Source organism: Nyctereutes procyonoides, unplaced genomic scaffold, assembly GCF_905146905.1.
Source record: "Nyctereutes procyonoides isolate TBG_1078 unplaced genomic scaffold, NYPRO_anot_genome, whole genome shotgun sequence".
Classification (NCBI taxonomy): Eukaryota; Metazoa; Chordata; class Mammalia; order Carnivora; family Canidae; genus Nyctereutes; species Nyctereutes procyonoides.
The window spans coordinates 46,443,432-46,468,989 of record NW_026575121.1 but is presented as its reverse complement, the minus strand read 5'-3'; the positions used below and the strand labels follow the sequence as shown (position 1 = coordinate 46,468,989).

The window sequence follows — 25,558 nt, the reverse complement described above, 5'->3', positions numbered from 1 at the left end:
TAATTTGCTAACTCCTGATCTAATTCGTTAATTTAATTATCTGTGGTATCAGTTCTTATTTTTATTCTTGCCAGTATTCTATTTGTAGCCTCTCTCATTTTCATTTCATTTAACTTCTGCCTTTATCTTACTAGGGCCTCTCCTTATAGCTCTCTAGGTCTGTTTATTGGAGACTGTATTTTCTTTTCAAAGCTACACAAAGTTCAAAAGACTGATATAATGAACACTTATATACCTAACACCTGTATTCTATAATTGTTAACATTTTGCCATATTTGTTTTACTAATTTTCTGTTTCCAGGGGAAGGGAAGTAATAGTCTGGATCATTTTAAAGTAAGTTGTCGAAATCAGCATACATCATCCCTTAATATTTCACCATGCACTTTCCAAAAATTAGGATGTTCTTCTACATAATTGCAATACCACTATCACATTGTTAGTACTAAGTCTGAAGACTTAGGGAATTAAATTGTTCCCACAGAGATGTTTTGTCTTTTTTCAAACCAGGATCCAAACATGTTTCCCACAATGCATTTCATTGTGACATTTCATTAGTTTGTCTTATGGTACAACAGTCACATCCACATTTTGGTGACTTTTTAAAGAGACCAAGCTGGTTGCTTTGTAGAAAAATCTCACATTCTGAATTTCACTGATTTTTTTTCTTGTATATTTTTAACTTGTTCCTTAGCCCTTATAGTTCCTCTGTACTGGAAGTTATGTCTGAAGCTTAATTAGATTCAGCTTCAGCATGTTCTAGCAAGAAGACTTCATGGCTGATGCTGTATTCTTCTTGCTCTGTTTGTTGAATGCCAAACAGTGGAATGGATAAAATAGAGTATAATCATACTGTGGAATTCTGTAAAGTCCTAAAATATAAAGTCACCACAGCTACACAAAACAGTGTTGATAAATCACACAACCAGTATGTTGAGTGGAAACAGAGAGATGCTGTGTGGTAAAGCATCCACAGAGAAAGATGCAGTGTGGTAAAATGTCCACAGTGAAAGATGCTGTGTGGTAAAGTGAACAAACTTGATTGAAAAAAAAAAGTTCAGCTGTACAAAGATGTGTGAAATATTGATCTTTTTCACCTATAAATGTGTTTTGCAGAAAACAAGCGTTCATAGCCGTTTGGGGGTTATTTATAATCCTACATCAAAAATAAATGAAGAGAACACAGTTATTTCTAGAGGAATTTTGGCAGCTTTTCTTACACAGAAAAACAGCTTTTTGAGAAACTTTCTCAGGAAACTGGCAGAGGAAGAAACTGCTACAGCTATTTACTCTGGAGAAAAAATTAAAACATTCCTTACTGAGGTCAGTAGCTATTTGTTTGGAATACTAAGTATCTGTTGCATATTTAGAAAGTATTAGCTGGTGTTACTATGTTACTGAAAAACATCAATAAATAAACATTCCTTCAAACAGGAAAAGGTAAATAAATTAAATGATATGACTTTGCATCAAGACATTTAGCGGACCAGATATTCTACTATGACTTTGTGATCCTTGAAGTTGAAGGCATTCTAGTTTACTATGTGTACTTAAATGAAGAAGGGGAGCTAACGGATTATGTATATAATACTTAGGTATTTTTTTAAGATTTTATTTATTTATTCATGAGAGAGAGAGAGAGAGAGGCAGAGACATAGGCAGAGAGAGAAGCAGGCTCCATGCAGGGAGCCTGATGTGGGACTTGATCCTGGGACTCCAGGACCATGCCCTGGGCCAAAGGCAGATGCTTAACCACTGAGCCATCCAGGGATTCCCAATACTTAGGTATTTCCCTGAAGGGGTTCAGTATGAGGAAAATTTTAAAGATGGAAGATGATCCTCAAGAAGGAAGATTCGGGATCCCTGGGTGGTGCAGCGGTTTGGCGCCTGCCTTTGGCCCGGGGCGCGATCCTGGAGACCCGGGATCAAGTCCCACATCAGGCGCCCGGTGCATGGAGCCTGCTTTTCCCTCTGCCTGTGTCTCTGCATCTCTCTCTCTCTCTCTCTCTCTCTCTCTCTCTCTCTCTCTCTCTCTGTAACTATCATAAATAAATAAAAAAATAAAAAAAAAAGAAAGAAGATTCATTAATCCCTTGAAAAATACTTATTGTCTACCAGACAGTGGAGATATACTTTCAACCAAGGCAGATATATTGAGTCCCTGCTTTTGTAGAGCTTACATGGTAGTAGGAAAGACAGACAAACTTAATGGTACTGGAAAAATATAAAGAAAAAAGAGGGTAGATAGTTTGAGGGATGCTCTTTTAGCTGGGTTGGTCAGGGCTGACATCTACATTTAAGCAGAAGTTTGAAATGAGAAATCAAGCCATGGAAAATCTGCGAGAAGAATGTACCAGATTCAGGAACACAGTAAGTCTAAAGGACTACCACAGAGACCGGCTTTCTAGGTTTGAGATATAGGCAGAAGATCATTATGAGCAAAATAGAGACAATGATGTGGAGAGAACAAGGAGATGAGGTCAGAAAAAGAGCCCAGATATTTCAAGCACCTATAGGCCACGGTAAGGAACTGAAGTCTTTCCTGAGTATAATGGGAAACGATTGAGCAATCTTGAAGAAGTGAATAATCTTTAAAAAGATGACTCTGGATGATACCGTGTGAAGATTTGGTAGTAAACAGAAGAATGGAAATATGATGAATAATTAGAATGCTATTGCAATAATCCAGGCAAGAAATACTGGTGTTGGACTAGATAGTGGTGGTAAAGATAGTGAAGTGGTTGGCACATAATATTTGTTACAACTCTAGTCAACAAGATTAGGTGATCAATTGTATATGACATTGAAGGTAGTAATATCCTTACATTTTAGCTTAAGGAGCCAGAATTGATAGTGGTGCCCTTTTTTGAGATGGGGAAGTCTAGATGAAGAGATTTGGACACATACAGGATCAAGAGTTAAGTCTATACATATTAAGTTGTTGATTCCTGTTGACATTCAAGTGGACACGTTGGGTTGACAGTTGAATTTATGAGTATAGAAATCAATTCAGAGTTGAGGTATTTTTAGAGTTAGACACTTTAAGAGTTAGCAACATTATATATCATTTAAAGCCAAGAAACTGGATGAGATACTTCAGAAGTGAGTTGGGTGAGAGAAGAGGGGCTGAAAACAGCTCTGGAACATTCCAACATATAGGAGTATACAAGAAAATGATGATCCAGTAAAGGAGGCAGATGGAACAGCCAACAAGTTAGGAAGATAACGAGGAGAGTGTGGTATGCTGAAAGTCACTTGGAGAAAGTCTTTCAAGGAAAGGATGATCAACCATGCAGATGTTCCTGAAATTAGGCTTCATAATTGACCATTTACTTGTGAAGGTGATCACTGGTGACTTTGATGAGAATTATTTCAGTGGAGTAGTAGGTATAAATAAGTAAATTAGATTGAAAAGAGAATGGGAAGTCAGGAACTAGAGATAATACAGATAGCTCTTATAAGAAACTTTATTTTGGGATCCCTGGGTGGCGCAGCGGTTTAGCGCCTGCCTTTGGCCCAGGGCGCGATCCTGGAGACCCGGGATCGAATCCCACGTCGGGCTCCCGGTGCATGGAGCCTGCTTCTCCCTCTGCCTGTGTCTCTGCCTCTCTCTCTCTTTCTATGTGACTATCATCAATAAATAAAAAATTTAAAAAATTAAAAAAAAAAGAAACTTTATTTTATTGCAAACAGAGAAATATTTTGTACATAGAACATAACTTGAGGTCAAGAATTTCTAGGTTGGGGAAATACCACTTTTTTGTATGCTAATGAACACAGTCCATCCAAACAGTGAGAAACGGTGATAGGGGAGCAGAGTAGGAGCAAAGTTCTTGAGTAGATAAGAGGTGCCAGGATCCCAAGGACAAGTGTTAACTGTTGGTCTTAAAGAACTGTTCATCCACTTTAACCAGAAAGAAGCCAGAATGTTTGGGCATGGTTACAGAAAAGTAGATTTATTTGGTGGTAGCAGAATGAAGTACTTCTAATTATTTTCATTTTCAGGAGAAATTCCAGTTATTTGCCAAGTATAGAGTGAGAGTAGGTATTATTAGAGGTTTGAGGAAAGAAGAGAAAATGCCACATACTTTTCTCTTAATTCTGAGAATGAGCAAGTGAATTAAATACATTAGCATGAGAAGGTTTCTGAGGGCCCACCTGAGGCTAATGACCCTAAACTGAATGTGAGATCAGTATTAGTTGCATGTTTTTCTCTAGCCGTATTAAGAGTTTGGCTCTGGTTGCAGAGGAGGCAGAGCTGCATTAAACAGAGTTGGGGATTTGCCAGGTTAATATGAATTCAGGGAAGTATTCAAGGAATCTAAGCATGGAGGGTTTTAGTTGTAGTATAGGACTTTGAGGTTTAACTCAGGGAAAAATTATGGGAGGTTTGATGGACAATAAGTGGTAGAGGCAGAGGACTGAAGGGGTTGAGTATTGGTTGGTCTAATGACACTAGGTTGCATGAGCTGGAAATTCAGGAGCTTGTGGTCAGAGGTGGGGTGATTAAGACGGAGATTTTGGAAGTAAACAGGATCTAAGGCTACACTGTCCAATACTGTATCCACTAGCTAATTGTGGCTCTTTTTTATTTATTTATTTTTAAAGATTTTTTTTTATTTATTCATGAGAGAGGCGGAGACACAGGCAGAGGGAGGAGCAGGCTCCATGCAGGGAGCCCGATGTGGAGATGTGGGACTCGATCCGGGACTCCAGGATCATGCCCTGGGCCAAAGGCAGGTGCTAAACTGCTGAGCCACCTAGGGATCCCCCGTGGCTCTTTTAAATTTAAATTTAAATTAAGTTAAAATTTAAGTTCTGCACCCCAGTTGTACTAGCCACATGTCACGTGCTCAATAATCATCCGTGGCTGTGGCTGCCATATTGGACAGTGTGGTGGAACATTTCTGCCATTGTGGGAATACCCAAGAACCTCTTAGAAATTCAAAAATTAAGGCCCCACCCTAGTTCTTCGGAAGTAGAAACTACATTTTAACAAGGCACCCAGGTGATTGCATGCTAAAGTTTGATAAGTACTGATCTGGAGAATATATCTTAGTGTAAAGATGTGACTAACCTGTTCATGGTTTATTTTATGTGAATGTCCATATAATTTTTTTTTTACTCTTGCCGAGGATTATTTTTATATTTCAGAAATAAAATGCATTACCACTAAATTGGTTTGTGAGATTGGTATAATGTGGTGTGAGATAGGGTGTTTATATTTTGGACAGTTGTTTTTTTTTTTTTTTTTTTTTTTTTTCTTCCCGAGTATACCAAATGGGGGTACTGAGTTCAGAATTTAATAAACATTTTGTTTTATTCCTTTTACATTAAATTTTACTTATGTTGATACCACCTAGCATATTACTAATCAATAATCTACCTGAAAATTTCAAATAATGAATGACATACAATATCTACTTGTAACAAGATTTACAAATATTGTAATTGACTTGGCAAAGAAATATTTTTTGTGTTTCAGAAGAAAATAGTACCTTTTAAAATCATAATTTAGAATAATTTCAAATTTTGTATTAATATATTAAAGCACTCTTTGTTAAGAAAATGATTTAACATATTTTCTCTTACTGATTTCATCCTTCTTAATTTATGTTTTAGGGGATGGATAAGAATGCTTTTGAGAAAAAATACAATACTGTTGGAGTGAATATTTTCCGAACTCATCAGCTGTTCTGTCAAGATGTACTTAAATTGCTTCCTGGAGAAATAGGTATTGTCAGCAATGGGAAAGTAAGTAGAAAAAGCAGTGGCTCACTTTTCTCACTGACCTTATGATCTAGGGGGTCTCAAATTTTTTTCTATCACAACACACTTGATGCAGCACTTCCAGAGGATGAGGCTCCTGTACTGAACATACCAACTGTTCTCATCATAAATAAAAGGGTACACTACTTGTTATTCCACCCCATCCCCCCAAGATGAAAATCAATGTGGTGGGTAAAAATGTTCTTATAGGGATAGCTTTTATTTTGCTGTAATACAAGTATTAGAACAAACAACTTAGTATCTGCTGCAACCTTTGTGACTTGAGAACCACTGTTGGAGTAGGTGTGGAAAGTACATTGTGACATCTTTTACTTCTTGTAGCTTTTCTCTACAGTTGATTTTGTTAACTTCCAAAAGTATTGAACTGTTATTTTTGAGGTATAAAGTAATACTTGTTAATGTAATCATTAAAATCTATAAGAAAAATCACTCTTACTCCTACCCTCCTAATAAAATGTATTATAGCTTATTGTTTTACCTCTTAACCCTTTTTTCTACTCTATATAGCCATATCTGGTTTGTAAAAATACATAATTATAATCCTATTATATATATGTATGCATAAAATTTTATATCATACTTTTTTCTCTTAGTATATCAGAAACATTTTTCTGATTAATTAGAGAATCTTTATAGACCTACAAAATTCATGATGATATTTACTTATTACTGTTTTTTGAATGTGAGAATCTGGTTTTATTCTCAGGAATTATTTAGATTTTAAAAAATAGAATCTAGTGGTTAGATTCATCAAGACTTCAACTAACGCAATGTGTTTGACATATCTTTGCTTGAACTACCAAATTATATATCCCTAAATTGTCTTTCAAGTGTCTTCTAATAAACTCTTAATGTTTTCTTTGTTTTCTACATTTTTTAAAAAAGATTGTATTTATTTGAGAGAGAGCACAAGCAGAGAGACGGGGAGAAGCAGACACCCCAGTGAGTAGGGAGCTGAGCACAGAGCTCCATTCCAGGACCCCAATATCATGACCTGAGCCCAAGGCAGATGCTTAACTAAGTCACCCAGGCGCCCCTGTTTTCCACATTTTTATGAGGTCTCTTAATGTTTATTCCCATCTCATTTTCCCTTAAAATTATGCTTATTCTTTCTTTCTTCAACTATAAATCCTAGGAATTGGAGAATAGTAAGGGACTCATATTTGCAAGCCTTCACAGATCAAATATATCTGCTTCTATGTAGTTTCCAGGCTAATTGCATTAGGTACTAAAGGTTCATCTTTGTGCAATGCTATTTTACAAATTGGTGACAACTGTTGTGTATTATTATAGTAATAGATGAAGTATTTGTGAATTTGATAGTGAGGTATGTGGAAGCCCAGAAATTACATTGCTTTTTCTTTTTGATAGTTGCTTTGGGAGGACATGTAGCTTTTTAGAACAGGTTTACAGTATATAAGTATTTTTGAATCTGCCTGGAATTTTAAAGGATAAAGAGGAAAAAATTACACCTGCTGTATCTAGTTACTTTGCCTTTTGGTTATACATTATGGAAAAACTCCTTCATGTTTTCTTTGTCCTTGCTTAATGTAATTCATATGTTATCAATATTAGTGATAACAAATGTAGTTAGTTACATTTATCTTATTTTTCCTAGAATAATAGTTTTCTTCATTTTCCTTGAAATTTATGAAAATAATCAGATCTTTGGGGCACTTGAGTGGCTCAGTCAATTAAGTCTCCAACTCTTGATTTCAGCTCAGGTCATGATCTCAGCTCATCATGAGATCGAGCCCCATATCAGGCTCTGCACTCGGCACAGGGTCTGCTTGAGATTCTTTTTCTCTCCTTCTCCATTTGCCTTTCCCTCCTTCATATTCTCTCACTTTCTTTCTCTCTCTCTAAAATAAAATCTTTTAAAAAACCCAAAACGCTCCAGATTCTAATTTTGCATCAACTATGAATCAAACATTCTTCTAGGTTCTGAGAGTATAGTAGTGAAAAAACATGTTTTCATGAAGTTTGTATTTTGGTGGGCAGCTACAGACAACAAGTAGCATCCTTATTGATAAAGTGTCATTTAGATAGAACCAGAGGAGGTGAAAGAGCAAGCCATGTAGAATATCTGGAAGAAGAATGTTCTAGATAAAGGGCACAGTAAGGACAAATGTCCCAAGGTGAGATGATTGCTGTGTGTTCTAGGAATAGCAGGTACAAATAGATTATTCAGAAGAGAAGCACAGAAAACAGCTGCCTACAAGATGATAGAGGGTTTTATAGACCGTTTAAGGACTCCTGCTTTATGCTGAATGAGTTGTGAGGCTCATAGTTCTGGGCAGAGGACCGATACGATCTGACTTATGTTTTATTGGATCTCTAAATGGCTGTTTTATTCAGAATAAACTATAGGAGGTCAAGAAGCCAGTTGGAAGCTATTTCAGTAGTCCTAGTGAGAGCTAATGGTGGCTTGGACCAGAATGGCTCTAGTGGAGGTAGTGAGGAGTGGTTGGGATTATATTTTGGAGGAAGAGTGACCAGGAGTTGCTGACAGACTTGATGTGGGATGTTAGAGAACTACGTAACTGGCAGAGTAGAGTTGCCATGTATTAAGGCAAGGAAGTCTGCTGACAGAGTGGGGTTGTTCAGGAGGAATGGAAGGGGAAAAATAATTCAGTTCTGGACATAGGAGAAGTTCATTGGTCAGTTCTGGATCTCCACCTGTGCTTATTGGGTTGGCAGTTGAACGTATGAGTTGAATTCAGGGGAAAGGCTGGGGCTGGAGATGGATATTAAGTTGAATTATGTTGACTTTTGTGTTGATTCATAGAAATTTATTATTTTATTTTTTGTGGAACTATGATTCGAATAGAAAAGTATAATATGTCTGAAAAGTAGTACTGTGGTTCATGAGCTGTAATATAATACTTAGCTTATTACTCTGTCTCAGTGTAATGCTAGAAAGCACAATAATGACAGCAATTGTAGCAGTTACAACTCTGAGCCAGATAGTTTAATGGTTGAAATCTAACATTTTAGAATCAGTTTTCATTCTGAACCTGTCCAGTGTTTGTTAGAATTGGAACATACTCAAAGTCAAATTGTTTAATGCAGTGATCAAAACTAGGATGTGGTGATCATCTTATACTTTCTTACTATATGCTCAAGAATTAAAAATTTATGTCTTTTTAGTATTAAATAAAACACTAACACTGCTACTATAATTATAATAAATTTACTATTATTAACCTACAGGTTTGCAAATTAGTGAAACACAAGGAGTAGCAGAGAGTAGAGAAACAAACAAGGTTTTTTCTTAGCCAAACAAATCTGGATTCAAATTCCATGTCCACCATTGATTGTATGACCTCTGTGAGACTTGGTTTGAAAATGTCATTTGAATAGTGGGAATAGTGATGGTCTATTTTACAGTCATCAGAGCTTAAATATAGTTTATATTAAAGGGCATAAAACAGCCCCAGACAGTAAATTTTCAGTAAATATTAATTCCTATTTTTTTCTTTATTTGAAGGCTATCATGAGAAAGAGTGGGTACATTTGTAGACTCTATTTGCGTTACACTTAACGAGAGTCAGTAAAGAATCAGGCCAGTTGCTGAGATTTCCATGAGAGTAGAGGTTTTTTGCTCAGCATATGGATGAATACTCTGGCAGAGTTTTCTGAAATATTCATGAGCTTTCAAAGGAGGTAATGCATTTCTATTACAACAGTTATTCTATATAACTGAAAAATCACATTTCCAAAATGTAAAGATGGATAGGTTGGATAAGCACCAGATAGGTTTTTTTATGTTTTTACAAGATTTTCAAGTTCAATATTCCTTTTTCCTCACTTGGACATTCCATGATTTTTATACTATTTAAGTTACCTTACTCCACAAATATTATATTCAATTTTAAGTAGAAGAATTAAGATACCAAAGAATCAAGCTTCTCCTAGCTTTTTTATACTACTTACATAGGTGAAATACAGCCAGTTCTCTGGTGAATTTAATCAATGAAGAATAGCCAATCTAATTAACCCCTTAAAATAAATTGAGGTCATATTTCCTTTTTCTTAGTTATACCAAAATGCTTCAGTCACTAGAGGTGGTATAGATAAAATCCAGCTCTTTTCCAGGCTTCTCCTAGTCATAGTCCACAAAATACAACATTGAAAGTGCTTTCAAAGGTATCTTAAAAGTGTTACCAAATCTTAAAGCAATGAAATGTTTATATGTGTACTTTTAATTTTATAGTGCCCACTTTTTTCATTTTTAAGAGCCTGTGTTTAAAGCAAAACGTGGTATTTGTTTCACTGGAATACGAATATCACCTGTGATATGGACAAATGAAAAGAGATTCAAGAACTTCATTAATTTTTAGAAAATATTAATTACAGAAGCAGATGAAGAGGAAGTAAGAAAGTCTGCTACAATAATTTTTTTCTGGTCTTTTTACCAAGAAAAAAAAACACTCTGGATATATACCTTCTAGTTGTTTGACATTAACTGTAATTATTTAGTACATAAGACTATGTCAGGCTCACCTTCTACATCGAGTCTTGGGTTCATAAAATTCTGATGACAGCATGTACTCATTGCCTCGGGGAATGCTAATGGTAGTAGAGTTGGTGGTCATTACGATGGAATAGCCATCCTATGAAATTAGATATGTGGCAATTTGACATCTTGCCCCTCTCAAGTTACTGGTATAAAACTTACCTGCATGACCTTGCTGTGCTCCAAACCATTTATACAGCATCAGTTCAATTGAAGATGGGTTGGTACATTTCAGTAGTTATGTGATTTGTGTCCTGTTTTTTCTCTTTTATACCTTGCTTATTTACTAATTCATATCGACATAGTGTAGACTGCAATTTATAGGTGAATAAAAAGCAAATTGAAAATAAAAGATTTATAAAGTATAGACACTTGGTTTCATAATTTATCTTAGGATAAAAAGCCTTTGGTTATTGGAAGCATTATGTTTCAAAATAAAACTTTCAAATGGAAGCAGTTTACTACTTTTTAATTCTGTCCGTTTGATTTTGGTGTTAATGCAAATGTTATTTGTAATATCAAAGTGAGAAGCATTTTTCTCTTCTTTGTTTTCCAGTAGATTTAGTAAATGGTGAGATTGATAGCTACATCTGTTTAATCTGTAAGCGATTTTTGCTTAAATTTCTATTTGATGAGAAAATGTCCCAAACTGGTATCTTCTAGAAGGTATACAATAATAAAACTACTTTCATTTTAAGTTCCTAGGACCTTTAGATGAAAATTTCTACACAGAAGATTTTTACTTCTTGGAAAAAATAACATTTACTAATTTAGTAGAGGAAATTAAAGACATTGTTGAAAATATGGAAATTAGCTCAAAGAAGTAAGTATTTAAAATCATAAGAGCAATTCATTTTGGGGGATGGTGCTTTTTTTTATTTTTCTTTTTAAGATTAGAAAATGTTTCTTTTTTATTTTAGAAAATGTTTCAAATATGTATGTAAGATATAAAAGATATATAGAGAATATTTAAATAACAAAAGGCATCCATATACTCACCGCCATACTGTAGATGTTAATAGTTTGTTTTATTTGCTTGGATCTTACTGTCCTCTTTATTTCTTGCCCACCTAGCCAGTCTCCATTCTCCCTGAGAGGTAACCATTTTCTGAAATATTGTGTGCATGACTTCATATTTGTGTTTATGCTTTTGCTTCTCATGTGAACATCCATGATTGGTGTTGATTGCACTGAATGCCTAACTTGTATAGAGAAATGCTATTTACTGTAGATTCCTTTGCAACTTCTGGGGCTTTATCTGTGTTCCTATATGTAGAACTAGTTTCTTCATTTTAATTCCTTTTTAGTGTTTCATTTTATGAATATACTGTAACTCATTTGTACAATCCATTACTGAGGTACATGGACTTGGCTTCAGTTTTTTACTATTAGAGAAAGCTGCAATGAACCAGCTTTAAATGTCTCCATGTGCAATGTGAGTTCCTTTAGAACACAGGAGTGTACACTTGGGTTGTAGGGTATGCATGTCCTCTGCTTTACCAGCTGCTGTTAAATTCTGTCCTTTAAAATAGCTTACAACAGTTAACACTCCAGCAGAAATGTGCAAGTTCTGTTTCCCCAAGTTCTTACCAATACTTGGTGTTATCCAACTTGTTAATTTTTTTCTCTCTGGTGGATGTGAAATTGTATCTTTTTTTAATTTGAATTTCTTTGACTTTTAGTAAAGTTGAGTATCTTCTTATATAATTATTTTCATTCATGTTTACTCTTCTGTAAAATACCTGTTTACGTCTTTGCTTAGTTACCTGTTGGGTTATTTTCTTCTTTTAAAAATGTATAAACCATTTTCTGTGATTCTGTATACTAATCTATATGACTTATATGCACCTTACATATTATAGCTTGTGACATGGCCATTTACTTTTTTATTGTAATTTTTTTACCAGATACATAGACATTTTTAATTTCAATGTCAAAATATCAGAATTTTTCCTTCATAGCTTATCTGTGGTCTGCATATGTGTGTGTGTGTGTGTGTGTGTGTGTGTGTGTGTGTGTGTGTGTGTAGGATGTTTAAGAATTTTCTCTAGCCTGAGTTCATAAAGATATTTTCCTTTATTCTAAAAGTTTTACAGTTTTATTTTTTTTACTGGTTTATATCTTTGATTCTTCTTGGATCTTTATGCTGTTTCACTAGTATGCTATCCTGTGCCAGTTCCATACTCCAGTTACCACAGCTTTATAATAAATTTTGATACTGGATAGCAAAAATTCTCTCTTCTGCCTTTTCTTCAAAATTGTGTTGACTGTTTTTGGCTATTTGTTTTTCTTGTATAAATATGATTAGGACCAGCGTAACAAGTTCCATAAAAAACATTCCTGGAATTTTTATGGGAATTTCTTTGATTTTATAGATTAGTTTAAGGAAAATTGCCAAATTTATATAATATTAAAGTACCCATCTGTTAAATATATACATATAGTTTATAGTTATGTAAATATATAATGCATAATATACAGCATAATATAACAGGTATATAACATCCGTGGTATATATATGGTGTATAATTGTGATATATGATTTATAGGTAAACATATATATATGAGACTATATAGGTAGATAGGTAGACACATTAATTAGTGTTCCTTTTGGGGTGCCTTCAGTGAAGCTTCCATTTTTTCCCCCATGAGGTGTTACACATCTGTTTTTGGATTTATTCCCTTGTACTTTATGCCTTTAATACACATAAATGGTGTATTTTAAATTACATTTCAAATCATTTAATGTTAAATTACAGGAACAATATTAGGTTCAATATTGATCTTCTTGCTTGACTCTTACTCTTTGTAACATTTTGTCTAATATTAGACACATCATTTGTGAATTTTAACAGTGTGTTCCTTAACTTCTAACTTTTAAACATCTCGTTTATGTTGGCCTTTCTCTTGATTTAGTTTGCTTAATTTAGTGAAAGATGTATCTCTTACTAGACTTACTTTACTGATTTACTTTTTTACATTTCGTATATATGGATTTTGGACATGGCAAACTCCTAGTTTTGTTTTTTATCAGTTTCAGTTCATTTTAATCTCTCTTTTATAACTTCTCAAGTTGACTTCATAGCTTATTAATAACACAGTTTTTTCCTTACATATCCTTATATTACCAGCTTAAAACATCTCTCTAAACACTTATTTAGTTGTATCACCTAAGTTTTAATATATAAATAATACATTATGGGGGATCCCTGGGTGGCGCAGCGGTTTAGCGCCTGCCTTTGGCCCAGGGCGCGATCCTGGAGACCCGGGATCGAGTCCCGCATCGGGCTCCCGGTGCATGGAACCTGCTTCTCCCTCTGCCTGTGTCTCTGCCTCTCTCTCTCTCACTGTGTGCCTATAATTAATTAATTAATTAACAAACAAACAACAAACATTATGATTCCATGATAATATGTTCAAATTTCTGGGGTTTTTTGACATTTGTTTATTTTTTAAGATGTTTTGAAATATTTGTAATTGTTGACTTCATCAAGGCAAATTTGTAGTCCATTTTATTGTTTTTCTCTTCTCTTTATAGAATTGTGTTCCTAGATCTTATTAGACACCCAGTAAATATTTATTTATTTTTAATTTTTTATTTATTTATGATAGTCACAGAGAGAGAGAGAGGCAGAGACATAGGCAGAGGGAGAAGCAGGCTCCATGCACCGGGAGCCCGACATGGGACTCGATCCCGGGTCTCCAGGATCGTGCCCTGGGCCAAAGGCAGGCGCCAAACCGCTGCGCCACCCAGGGATCCCCAGTAAATATTTATTGAATAAATAAATGAATAAGATGTGCTTTAAAAATTTTTAATGCCACAGTGTGTGATTGATTTCTATTTTGCTTTGAATTGTGATTAGAGAGCATGTTTCATGCACATTAATTATTTAGTGTGTATTTCTCTGGATTTTGTGAAACAGGTTTAATTTTTATCACTGTTCCTGTGCTTGATTCTTTTAAGGCATATTCTCTAATTGTGTGGAAGATTTTATATATCTATCTATCATTTTGAACATGCTGGGTTTTTCCAGCCATTGAAATACTGAATTTTTCTATGTTTTATCTGTCAGTTACTAGAAGTTTGTTAAAATACTACTAGGATTATGGATCTATCATTTAACTCTTGTAGCTTTGTCAATTTTTGTTGTAAATATTTTGAGCTACAGTCATGTAGATCGTGATTCAGTTCTGTCATGTTTCTAGTGAATTGTTCCTTTTATCATTATATAAATTACTCCTTTCCTAATAATGATTTTGTCTTAATTCTGTGGCATCTTATATTTAAGACACATCCTCGTTCTTTTTGGTTAATGTTTTTCTGTTACACCTTTTTCCGTCCTCTACTTCCTGTGTACTCATGCATCTTGCAATGTACAGTTAGGCTGTGAGGTGGTCCTGTCAGGGCTTAAAGTTCTGATTCTTAGTCTTAAATATGGAATTCTGATCCAGGTGAAATGGATGTCTTTACTCAATGTGTCATTAGGAAGTAATTCATCAGTTAGGAAACTATGTTACCATAGAAAATTATAAATAGGGGATCCCTGGGTGGCTCAGCGGTTTGGCACCTGCCTTTGGCCCAGGGCGCAATCCTGGAGTCCCGGGATCGAGTCCTGCGTCGGGCTCCCTGCATGGAGCCTGCTTCTCCCTCTGCCTGTGTCTCTGCCTCTCTCTCTCTCTCTCTATGTCTATCATGAATAAATAAATAAATAAGTCTTTAAAAAAAAAGAAAAGAAAATTATAAAGTAGTAAAGTAAGGGCTTTTCTTCAGTAAAGAGATAACATCCACAGTTATTTTCAAGTGGAATAAAACTAAAGAAAACTTTAAAAAGAAAGAAGTTATAGTTTATTAGTTAAATAATTTAGGATTTTGTGAATATATTGTTAACATTTCAAAGCTAATTTTTAAAACCTTATTTGGTAAAAAAAAAAAAAAAAAAAAGTTTTAAGTTGGTTTGAGAAGCTATTTCAGCTGCTTTAAAAGTGCATTTCAGACCAAAACCACCCTCAAGCCAGTAACATTAAACTATAAGAACATCCCCTCTCATGGTCTGAAGCTATTGCATGCACACTCATAATGCTAAAAAAGGCCTATTGTGGTTGAATAAATTTGAATTTGCTTAAATACGAACCTATGTTTGAGATACTCAGCCTTGTTTTCATGCTTTCCAAGAGTTAGCTACCCAGGAAGATAGACTCTGAATGTTCAAGGCAGAGTCCTTGGAACCTTCCCTGATGAGCACGCAATATCTGTTTCTATAGTGGAGTGATTACTGCTACTCTGCTCTCAGAGATGTCTCCACTCCTCAGACAGCAGGAGCAGAGTTGGTTGTGCCTGTTCCCCTTTCAGTTCCGAGTATGTTGCCAAAAGAGAAAAATTGACCTGAATACTGGAAAAATCAGAGAATCTATAGAAAGGTTGTTTGGGTCCCACATTTCCCTTTCTTCATTTCTTCTCTCAGTGCATATGGTCTCCTTAAAAGCATGTTTGACCACATTTCCTGAACTGTGCCTACAGTTTCACGTGTTAGAGGTTATGTGGCTGATAAATACCTTTGAGAGAGTTTAGGAATAGAGATTATGGTTCTGATTAATTCATTTGTTTTATATATGTTTATTAAGTGACAATCGAAGTCCTACATGTCAGAACCTAACAGTCCAGTAAAAAATGATGTATTATAGTAGAGACACAAGTTCTCAACCACTCTGAATCTAAATTTCTTTATAAAATGGAAGTTCTTATTCTTTCCTTAAAGCTTTCCTTTAAAGTTCAGCCAACATTTTCTGCCCTAGTGTATCCATGAACATAAATACATTTCCTCTTCATGGATGTTCAAATTTGGTTATATTTAATCTAGGTATTTGTTTTATGAGGTCTTAATTACTTTTCAAACTAATTTAGAACCATAGATGTCTGGACTTTTTAATTATATTAAAAATTCCCCCTTTTGTTCCTTCTGCTATTCTTTCTTTCCTATGTGGGCCCCACTACTTGGATACAAAACCAGAACTCAGCAAATATTTCCTCAAATTGAATGATTCACAGACACTGCTGAGAGCATCATTTATAAGTGTTTAAAGATTGTATCAGTGATAAGGAAAAGCAGGATGGTTTTTGAAGCAACCATCGTCTTTATTTTAAACTGACAAATTCTACTTACTAACAAATTTGGAAGAAAAGTCATTTATATAAAGCTTGTCTACTGGAGATACTTTAAATTAAACTTCTGTTTCTTGGGGCATTAATTGTGACATGGAATATGAACCTTTCTCCTTCCAGAAACTCACACATTGTTTATCTTGTTTTTCTAGAATGAGCGATCTTGTTATGAAAGTTGATGCCCTTCTTTCCTCTTTGCCTAAACATGCCTCTCGCTCTGATATCACATTTCTTAGAGAGAATCACAGGTAAGAACATAATAGTGTCTGCATTTTTTCTGTACCTGCATCCCATATTCAATCATGGTTCCCATTTGTATTTATAATGTAGCAAAAATTAAAGTAGAATTAAAAATTGTTAGAGAAGAAATGTATTTGACAAGATTAGGAAAAGAAATTCCAGTTAATTGTGTATTCTAGTGAATAAAAGATGATGTATCTAGAATCTGAAGCTTGAAGTAAATTCTATCTAGTATGATTTGTGCTATTTTTTCCTCAAGATCATTTGGAATTTTTGCAATATCTTGGAATTATCATTATATATAATACCTTTATATTTTCAGTGTTTAAAAGGTTCAGTTACTAAAGAATTCTGTTTAATAAAATGTAGACACGGAGGTACCTGGCTGGCTCATTTGGAAGAACACGAGACTCCTGATCTCACAGTTGTGAGTTCAAGCCCCACATTGGGTGTAGAGATTACTTAAATGAATAAATTAATAAAATAAGGCGTAGGCATGTACAAGAGCATGTTCCAAGATGTGTTCAATGGAACACTACTCTGAGGTGTTGACATACATTTTGAGGGGAAAACTGTTCTCTGCCAAGTTTAAAGAACACTGCGTTCTTGGGGAGGGTTAGGGGAGAGATTTTTCAGAATGCATCAATATATTAATAGTTATGAGATGTGATCTACTTAATGGTGAAAGAAAAGGTCATTTTTTGGTTAATTCAGCAATTGGGCAACTTATTTATCCATGGAACCCTTTTTGGTTAAAAAAATATTTCGTGGGATCCCTGGGTGGCGCAGTGGTTTGGCGCCTGCCTTTGGCCCAGGGCGCGATCCTGGAGAGCCCGGATCGAATCCCACGTCGGGCTCCCGGTGCGTGGAGCCTGCTTCTCGCTCTGCCTGTGTCTCTGCCTCTCTCTCTGTGTGACTATCATAAATAAGTAAAAATTAAAAAAAAAATATTTCGTGAAGATTAGATTTCTGAAGGCAGCCATCAGAGGAATACTGTTTTAGGATAATAAGCTAATGTATAATTTCACTGTATTACACAGTTCCTCTAAGATATTAGAAATGAAATTCACCAAGCTCTGTCTACATACATACAATTACCTGTGTCCCCAGAAGGGAACCTTTTCTGTTGTTTTTAATTAAGGACTTCATAGAATTGGGTGAAAAATAGACCTTATATAATTAAACTACAGGCATGTTTTATTATATGATCTTTTTCTAATCACCACTCCTATAAAACTCAATTGAGACAAACACAGATTCAAAATGGCTGACATTTCTTGTAAGTTTTCTGGTTTTATGGTAAATGCAGTCTTATGTTGCTCATGTGTACTACTGGACAGTAACACAGGCTTCAGCTGTAGGAAATCTGTCTCTAGAGAGGTCTTCAGGCACGTGCAGTAGCAAGCCCAGGGAAGGTTACTTCCTAAAGAAAACATTGTTGGAAAGGAAGTTTTATTGTTTTCAGATAACTGAGACTCAGCAGTTTTAAGTATTTTTAAATGCATCTACTGGAACTCTTCTTACAAACATATTTGACTTCTGAATACCAAGTGCTGAAATAATTTAACACAGATTACTCAGAACTATCATTGTAAACATTAGTCACCAGACTGTGCCATTATGCTATATATACATATAGCATTTTGATATATTTGGAACTTATACACTCTGATGTTAAATGTCTGAAAAACTTGATCTTTTACAGTTTATTGGCTATTAGTCTCAACTTTCTTTCTCAACCTTACACATCTGTCAATGTAGCTGCTGCTTTGAAGCCTACTGCCTTATATAGATGGAAGAGTATGATGTGACTCTGTGATAGTTGTCTGCAGTTCTTCAACTTTCTCAGTTATTTCTGGGGAATTACTATAAATATTTATAAATGGGTATGTGACATGTATGTATTGCTGTGCCTCTCTGTTAGACAGTAATACATACTCACTGAATGCCCACCTTCTGAAACATGCAGAGTCCATAATTTGCCTTTTTCTGAGTTCATGTATATAGTTTAGACATTTAACTTTTTTTTCCTATGTGTTTGTTTACCCATGTTGATATATTTATCAAGGTCAGCATTGGTTGTGTGGCAAAGCATGAGCTTTCTTATCGAAAACACCCAGTTTTTGAATGCCAGTCTATAATAGCCCTGTGACCTTTCATTGCTTCAGTTTCTTAAATCTATAAAGTATATATGTTGATTTCTACCCTTCAGGGGTTTTATTAGACTCATACCTGCTTCCCTGGATACAACAGATATTTAATGCGTTGCAGCTATTATGTGTATTTGTTACACAAATAATGAAACTTGGAAATAGGAGAAAGAAGATTGGACCTGAAAGTTAAACCATAAAATCAACTCACATTATTTTGGGGAGAGATATGAATACCTACCTTAAAACGAGGATCGATGCCAGCAAAACTTAATGATAATCTGTTGAAGGTATTAATTTAATGAAGGAAGAATGATTTTGTTGGATTTGATTTGTGTTGGAACCATAGGAAAAGTAGAGAGGGGCACATTAGCAATGATGGACTGTAAAATGAGGACTCAGCTGTAGAGATGCTGTTAATTTGTGCGTGCATGTGAGCACATGTGCACGTGTTGTGAGCGTGTGTGCAAGTGTGCGTGCATGTGGGCATGTACTCATGCACAGGCACATGCATGTGGGGGTGTGTAGATGAAAACTTATTTACCTATAAAGGAATTATAGGGTTTGCCCTTTTACAGGTGCGGGAGATGGTGAAGCAATCCCTCTAAGGCTATTGATTCTAGAGATTGGAGCTCACGGGGAGGCAGATAGGAAGGAAAGGAGGTTGTAAGTGGGGTGGCCTGCCTTTCTGCCTGTCATGACACATGACATGGACTTAGCATCTCTTTGTTAATACTGTATGAAGAAAGAGACATTCTACTCCATTCTTAGATGAATGAGTCCATGTAATACCTACTAATAGGCTCAGGATTCTGCTCAGAAAGTTGTCATGAGTCTTTACTAATGCACGTAGAAATAGATGATGGGGACTGTGGGATTCGGATACATACAACCTCACGGATATGGCAGTGATTTGTAAAATTTTCACCAAGATAACTAATACAATTAACCATCGTACATAGGCTCTCTAATTTTAAAACATCTGATTTGTAGTCCTTGTATCTAGCAGTAGTTATCAGCACAATCTGTTGTCTGTCATTCCTATTTTAACAAAATTAAATCGTGTCAACTGCATATGAAATAAAATGTCTTTCATTTCTTTCTCAGAGGACTCATATTTGAGGTGACTTTTACATTAGCTTTTATTGCTGATAAATTAATCCCTTCACTGCAAAAAGTCTAGATATTTATAGTTTTCCTGCACTAAAGAAGACTAATGTCCCTGTAATTTTACAGGTATACATTTTGATTTGGTAATCTTTTAATCTTTTTCCTTTTGTAATATGCAAAATATTTAATTCATCTTGAAAAACTGACTTCTGTATTACATCATTAAAACACTAATTCAGTTGGAATATTCTGTATTTTTAGTCAAATATATTTTTAACTTTTGATTATATTAAATGCAGAATTTATTATCTTCCACTGGCCTTTTCTGTGCCTTTACTAATTTCCCTAACATTTTCCCAAAGATTAGTCCATCTTAACTTAGAATTTAGTTCAGTGAAAGACAAAAGAGAAAGGACTGAGGGGAGGAGGTCAGGAGAAGGTGACTGGGGTCGAAACTAAGTGTGGGAAGTTTGAGCTTTTTCCCCCCTGACGTTTCCTGTTATATAATATTTTGGGATTTTTAAAATACTAAATGTAATAAAACTACTGAACAGTTAATTTTATTCTCAAATCTGAGAAAATATATTCATCTAACACAAAAGTTAGATGGCTTTATTTTTAGTATTGTAGGATATGTGAGAATTTGGGGGTTTGAAATTAGAATTTTCTCTGTAAGAATATTCTTTGAAGAGTTTTTAAAAATTACTCATTCATAAGTTCTTACTTTCATTTCTCTGATTCTTTCCAGTTTTGTAATTTATTGAACATAAACATTAGACTTTTAAATTTGCATTTTCCAGAGTGACGACACCAGCTTGCATTCCCACCAACAGTGCAAGAGTGTTCTCCTTTCTCCACATCCTTGCCAACATCTGTTATTTCTTATGTTGTTAATTTTAGCCATTCTAACAGATGTGAGGTGGTATCTCATTAGTTTTGATTTGTAAGTGGTATGTATATATAAATATACATATATTTGGTATGTTATGTATTATATGGCATATATATTCCATTGTGTATGTATAAACACATATATACACAATGGAATATAATTCAGGCATAAAAAAGCATGGAATCTTGCCATTTGCAATGACATGGATTGAGCTAAGTGAAAAAAGTCAGAGAAAGACAAATACCATATGATTTCATTCATATGTGGAATTTAAGAAACAAAACAGAGGATCATAGGGGAAAAAAAAGGAAAACAAAGAAACAGACTCTAAATTCTAGAAAACACACTGATGGTTACCAGAGTGGAGGTGGGGCTAGGTGGCTTCAGTAGGTGTTGGGGATTAAGGAGGTCACTTGTGATGAGCACCAGGTGTTGTATGGAACTGTTGAATCACTCAACTCTATACCTGAAACTAATATTACACTATATGTTAACTAACTGGAATTAAATAAAAACTTGGAATTAAGAATAAATTAATTTACACTTTCATCTGTGAAATAACCAGGATTTTTTTTTAATGCAATGAGAAAGAAAGTGATTTTTTTTTAAGAAAGCAATGTATAAGAATGCGCATAGCTGAGGGGCGCCTCACTGGCTCAGTCAATGAAGCATGTAACTCTTGATCTCAGAGTGTGAGTTCAAGCCCCATGTTGGGTATGGAGATTACTTAAAAAAAATCTTAACAAAAAGAATGTATATAACTGAGATTAAGATTTATGAGATAATTAAATAAATTTAACTGATCATCTTTCATCTTACTTTCTATTTTCCTAGCATTATAACGATAAATCCTGAAGAGAATGACATGTTTTTTGATGTCATTGCTATTGTTGATCCATTGACAAGAGAAGCACAGAAGATGGCACAATTATTAATTGTAAGATAATATAATATTTTTAGTATATATTTTACATATATATCATTTTATTATATACTTTCATTTTGAAATGTATAATTAATCTTTCAGGCCTGTTTTTAAGTATAGTATTTGTGCTCTTGATGCTTTATTCTGTACAGCTTTTAATTAGCATGTCATGTTCCAATGTAGAAAATGAAATGGTGGAGCTATGTATGGAGTGTTATGGTGGTCCCAACGTTAGGTGTTGCTGTGGACTTGATTAGTGTCCTGTGCTTCCCCTGAAATTCATGTGTCAAGGCTCTAACCCCTACTGTGACTATATTTGGAAATGAAGCCTTTTAGGAGGTAATTAAGGTTAAATGAGGTTTTATGGCTTGATCCCTAATAGGATTTATGGGTTTACAGAAGAGGAGGAGAGAAGGAACCCTTTCTCTCTCCACATAAAGAAGAGATTGTGTGAGCACAATGCAATATGGTGGCTGCCTACAAGCCAGGAAAAAAGTGCCCACTAGAAGCTGAATCAGCCAGCATCTTGATTTAAATAAACAAATTTCTATTCCTTAAGTCTGTGGTATTTTGTGACAGCATTTTGAGTTGATTCATCCTAATTCCCATCCTCATCCTTTCTTGAGTGCTGAAGAATGGCTTCTGGAGAAGCCAATGATCTAATAAGTAACAATTGCCAAAGGAGTGAAGGCTGTGTTCAGGAAGCCTGGCCAAAGTAACGATACCTTCAAGACTGGAGTTATTTCTTTCATCTCAGTCCAAACGTGAGCCGCCTTGAGTGGCTAAGGCAGCTCCACAGCAGGAGGACGCAGACAACTTTTGTCGGTTCAGTCATCCTCGTGAAACACCTCCTGTTTCAGAGTCTGAGATCACTAGTCAGCCTCCTCTAACGTCCCCTCTGTGTTTCTGCAAGCAGGAAGGAGAGAACAGGCCATATTCCATCCTATCATGTCTCAGGAACCAGAATGGAGCAAGTCATGTGGCTACACCTAGACACGAGGGAGGCCAGAAGCTGTGCAGAAAGCTGAACATTCTTTCAGTGAGAGAGCAGAGAGAAGGAACACTAGGAGGGAGCTAACAGCTCTGAGAGGACATTGTGTGCTTTCTCATTGTTCTGAAACTGGAGAGGTTCACGTGGTGCAGCTCTCAGTGGGTAAATCGTGGAAGCTAGTTATGCTAGAAATCTGTATGTTTTTTCTAATTATATTCAAAATTGTGGGGTACTCCTATTTGAAATTACTCAATGCTTTTTTTAAAGACACATTTTTTAAAAAAGATTTTATTCATTTATTCACGAGAGACACAGAGAGAGGCAGAGACATAGGCAGAGGGAGAAGCAGGCTTCATGCAGGGAGCCTGATGTAAAACTCGATCCTGGGACTCCAGGATTACACCCTGAGCTGAAGGCAGACGCTCAACTGCTGAGCCACCCAGGCATCCCTAAAGACACATTTTTAGGGATCCCTCGGTGGCGCAGTGGTTTGGCGCCTGCCTTTGGCCCAGGGCGCGATCCTGGAGACCCGGGATCGAATCCCACGTCGGGCTCCCGGTGCATGGAGCCTGCTTCTCCCTCTGCCTGTGTCTCTGCCTCTCTCTTTCTCTGTGTGACTATCATCAATAAATTAAAAAAATTTAAAAAAAGACACATTTTTAAAATTTTTCTCAAAAATGGAAACTATTTGTCCTCTGACAGTTGGCCTCACTTTTGGAAACAGGGAATAGTAATTAGGCATTAAGTCTGGTGGAAGATGTAAGGGGTTGGCTGGGCAGCGTGTCTGCCAGGGAAATTTCAACCTGCAATTTCTCTAAAATTAGTTTGCCCTACCAAATCGTACTGGAAAAGGAGATTGTAGGATACCTCTTACTATTTGGACAAATAATTTTGAAAAGTCTTTGCCATTTTACTTATTTAGTGTATAACCAGGCAAACAATTCCATAGTTGGTTTACTTGCCCCCATCCTTTCTTTTAACATTTGTACACCTTTAAATTTGAACTTCTTGAGACACACTTTAAATTATTCTTAATCTAAATAGTAATCATACCTGTAAGGAGTGGAGCTAGTATGATACATTTTAGTGTACAAATACCCTGTTTTTACAGTCATTCAGAAAAAAAAAAATTGCTTACTTCTGAAGTTTTTATGTAAAGATAGAATTTAGGAATAAGAAATATGAGATTATAGAGAAATATAAAATATGGGATTGGATCCCAGTTTTCATTATTGGAAATAATATGCTTTCTTTATGAGCACCTCAGCACTTTACACAACTTAGTATTTCTTACTATAAAGAAAATTTATTCTGCAAAATAATTTATTAGAAGTAGATAATGTCTCATTTAACATTTGGAAAAAACAGTGGCTTAGCAACCTCCAATATAGCAAATAATGAGGAATGATAAAATGGGAGTCAGAACTCTTAAATCCTTTGTTCTAATTCCTTCTTAAGCCTGCATCCTTTCTGTTCCACACGCCTATTTTTTCCCTTCTCTCTTTATGTAAGCTATGTCCTTTGTTGTCTAAAATCTCTCGAATCTGCACTGCCTTGCCTTTATAGAGATAGAGACCACCAAAATTAATAATTCTATGTCATCTGCCCCAGGAAAACATAAAGAGAGCATTTCATCCATACATAGCCAGGAACTTCCTACATCTCTACCATTTGGGTATAATTCAGAATGGATGGGGTAACCTCACCATTGTTGCTCTGAAGCCACCACATTGTGTTTGCATGTCATGGTTCTAGCAATTACTTTACTTGTTCTTCAATGCTAGGGGAATTTGGATACCATGAAAGAAAGTCACATTAGGCAAATGGGAAGCAGCATAATCCTCAAGCAATGAAATTAGCTATTTGGATTCAAATCTGACCTCTACCATGACTTATGGTGTGATCTTGGGCAAATTATTCCATCTCTCTGCGTCTCAGCTCTGAAGGTGGCTACCACTGAATGCTGTAGTGAGGATCATGTGAGATAATGCCATGTGTGAACACAGGTGCCTGGTACATAGTAAATGCCTAATAAATGTGATGGTAAGGTTGCTTAATATCAAATACAGGAATTTTTTTTCTAATAGGTACTTGGCAAGATTATCAACATGAAGATAAAGTTGTTCATGAACTGTAGGGGTAAGCTTTCAGAAGCCCCTTTAAAGAGGTGAGTCTAAACATAATTTCATTTCAAAAGGTTTATAAATGCTAAGACCAAAAAAACATAGGACCATAATTACTGGGTCTGAGTTCTTCTTTATAAGATGCTTAATTGAAATAGACCAGAAGATCAAAGAAAATATATTATTAGCCTTAATTGATATAAAATTAAAATAACCTAACCAGTAGAATTGATCTAGCCTAATTGCAGAATTTACCTGGATTTATGTTTGTTCATGAGTATTTTTTTTTGGTCATGAGTATTTTTGAAAATGTGATATAGAAATCTAAAAGAGGGAAATAAAGTTGAATTAAACCATTTTTGGTTTAAGCTGTATATTTTTAGTACTTCAGAGTTGAATTATCAAAATGATCTTTATGATACCATCTCATTATTTGGGAATATTGAGATATAATTAGTGTAGGATAATCTTTCAATAATATAGAAAGTATTTGCATACAGATACTCCACATTAATACTATTCTCTGGAAATAAAGTCTCTCAAGTGGGGGCAGAAACTACCCTTCCTCTTCTTTCAGGATCAGAATCGCTGTCATTTTGAGCCACTTGTACTGATAGGGATATACAGTATCCTTCAGGTGTCACAGGGCAGAAAAAAGGC

General features: G+C 35.3%; 1 protein-coding gene across 3 annotated transcripts in view; it reads left to right on the top strand.

The window, feature by feature from the left end:
- UGGT2 (UDP-glucose glycoprotein glucosyltransferase 2) overlaps positions 1 to 25,558 on the top strand; it is a 194,487-nt gene that overhangs the window by 123,427 nt on the left and 45,502 nt on the right. For all 3 annotated transcript variants that reach the window (XM_055335813.1, XM_055335812.1, XM_055335814.1), the window contains 6 exons: positions 1,115 to 1,321; positions 5,621 to 5,752; positions 11,006 to 11,130; positions 16,620 to 16,715; positions 21,694 to 21,796; positions 24,863 to 24,942. In XM_055335813.1, the coding sequence (XP_055191788.1) occupies positions 1,115 to 1,321; positions 5,621 to 5,752; positions 11,006 to 11,130; positions 16,620 to 16,715; positions 21,694 to 21,796; positions 24,863 to 24,942 (743 nt within the window). The remainder of the gene's footprint in view (positions 1 to 1,114; positions 1,322 to 5,620; positions 5,753 to 11,005; positions 11,131 to 16,619; positions 16,716 to 21,693; positions 21,797 to 24,862; positions 24,943 to 25,558) is intronic.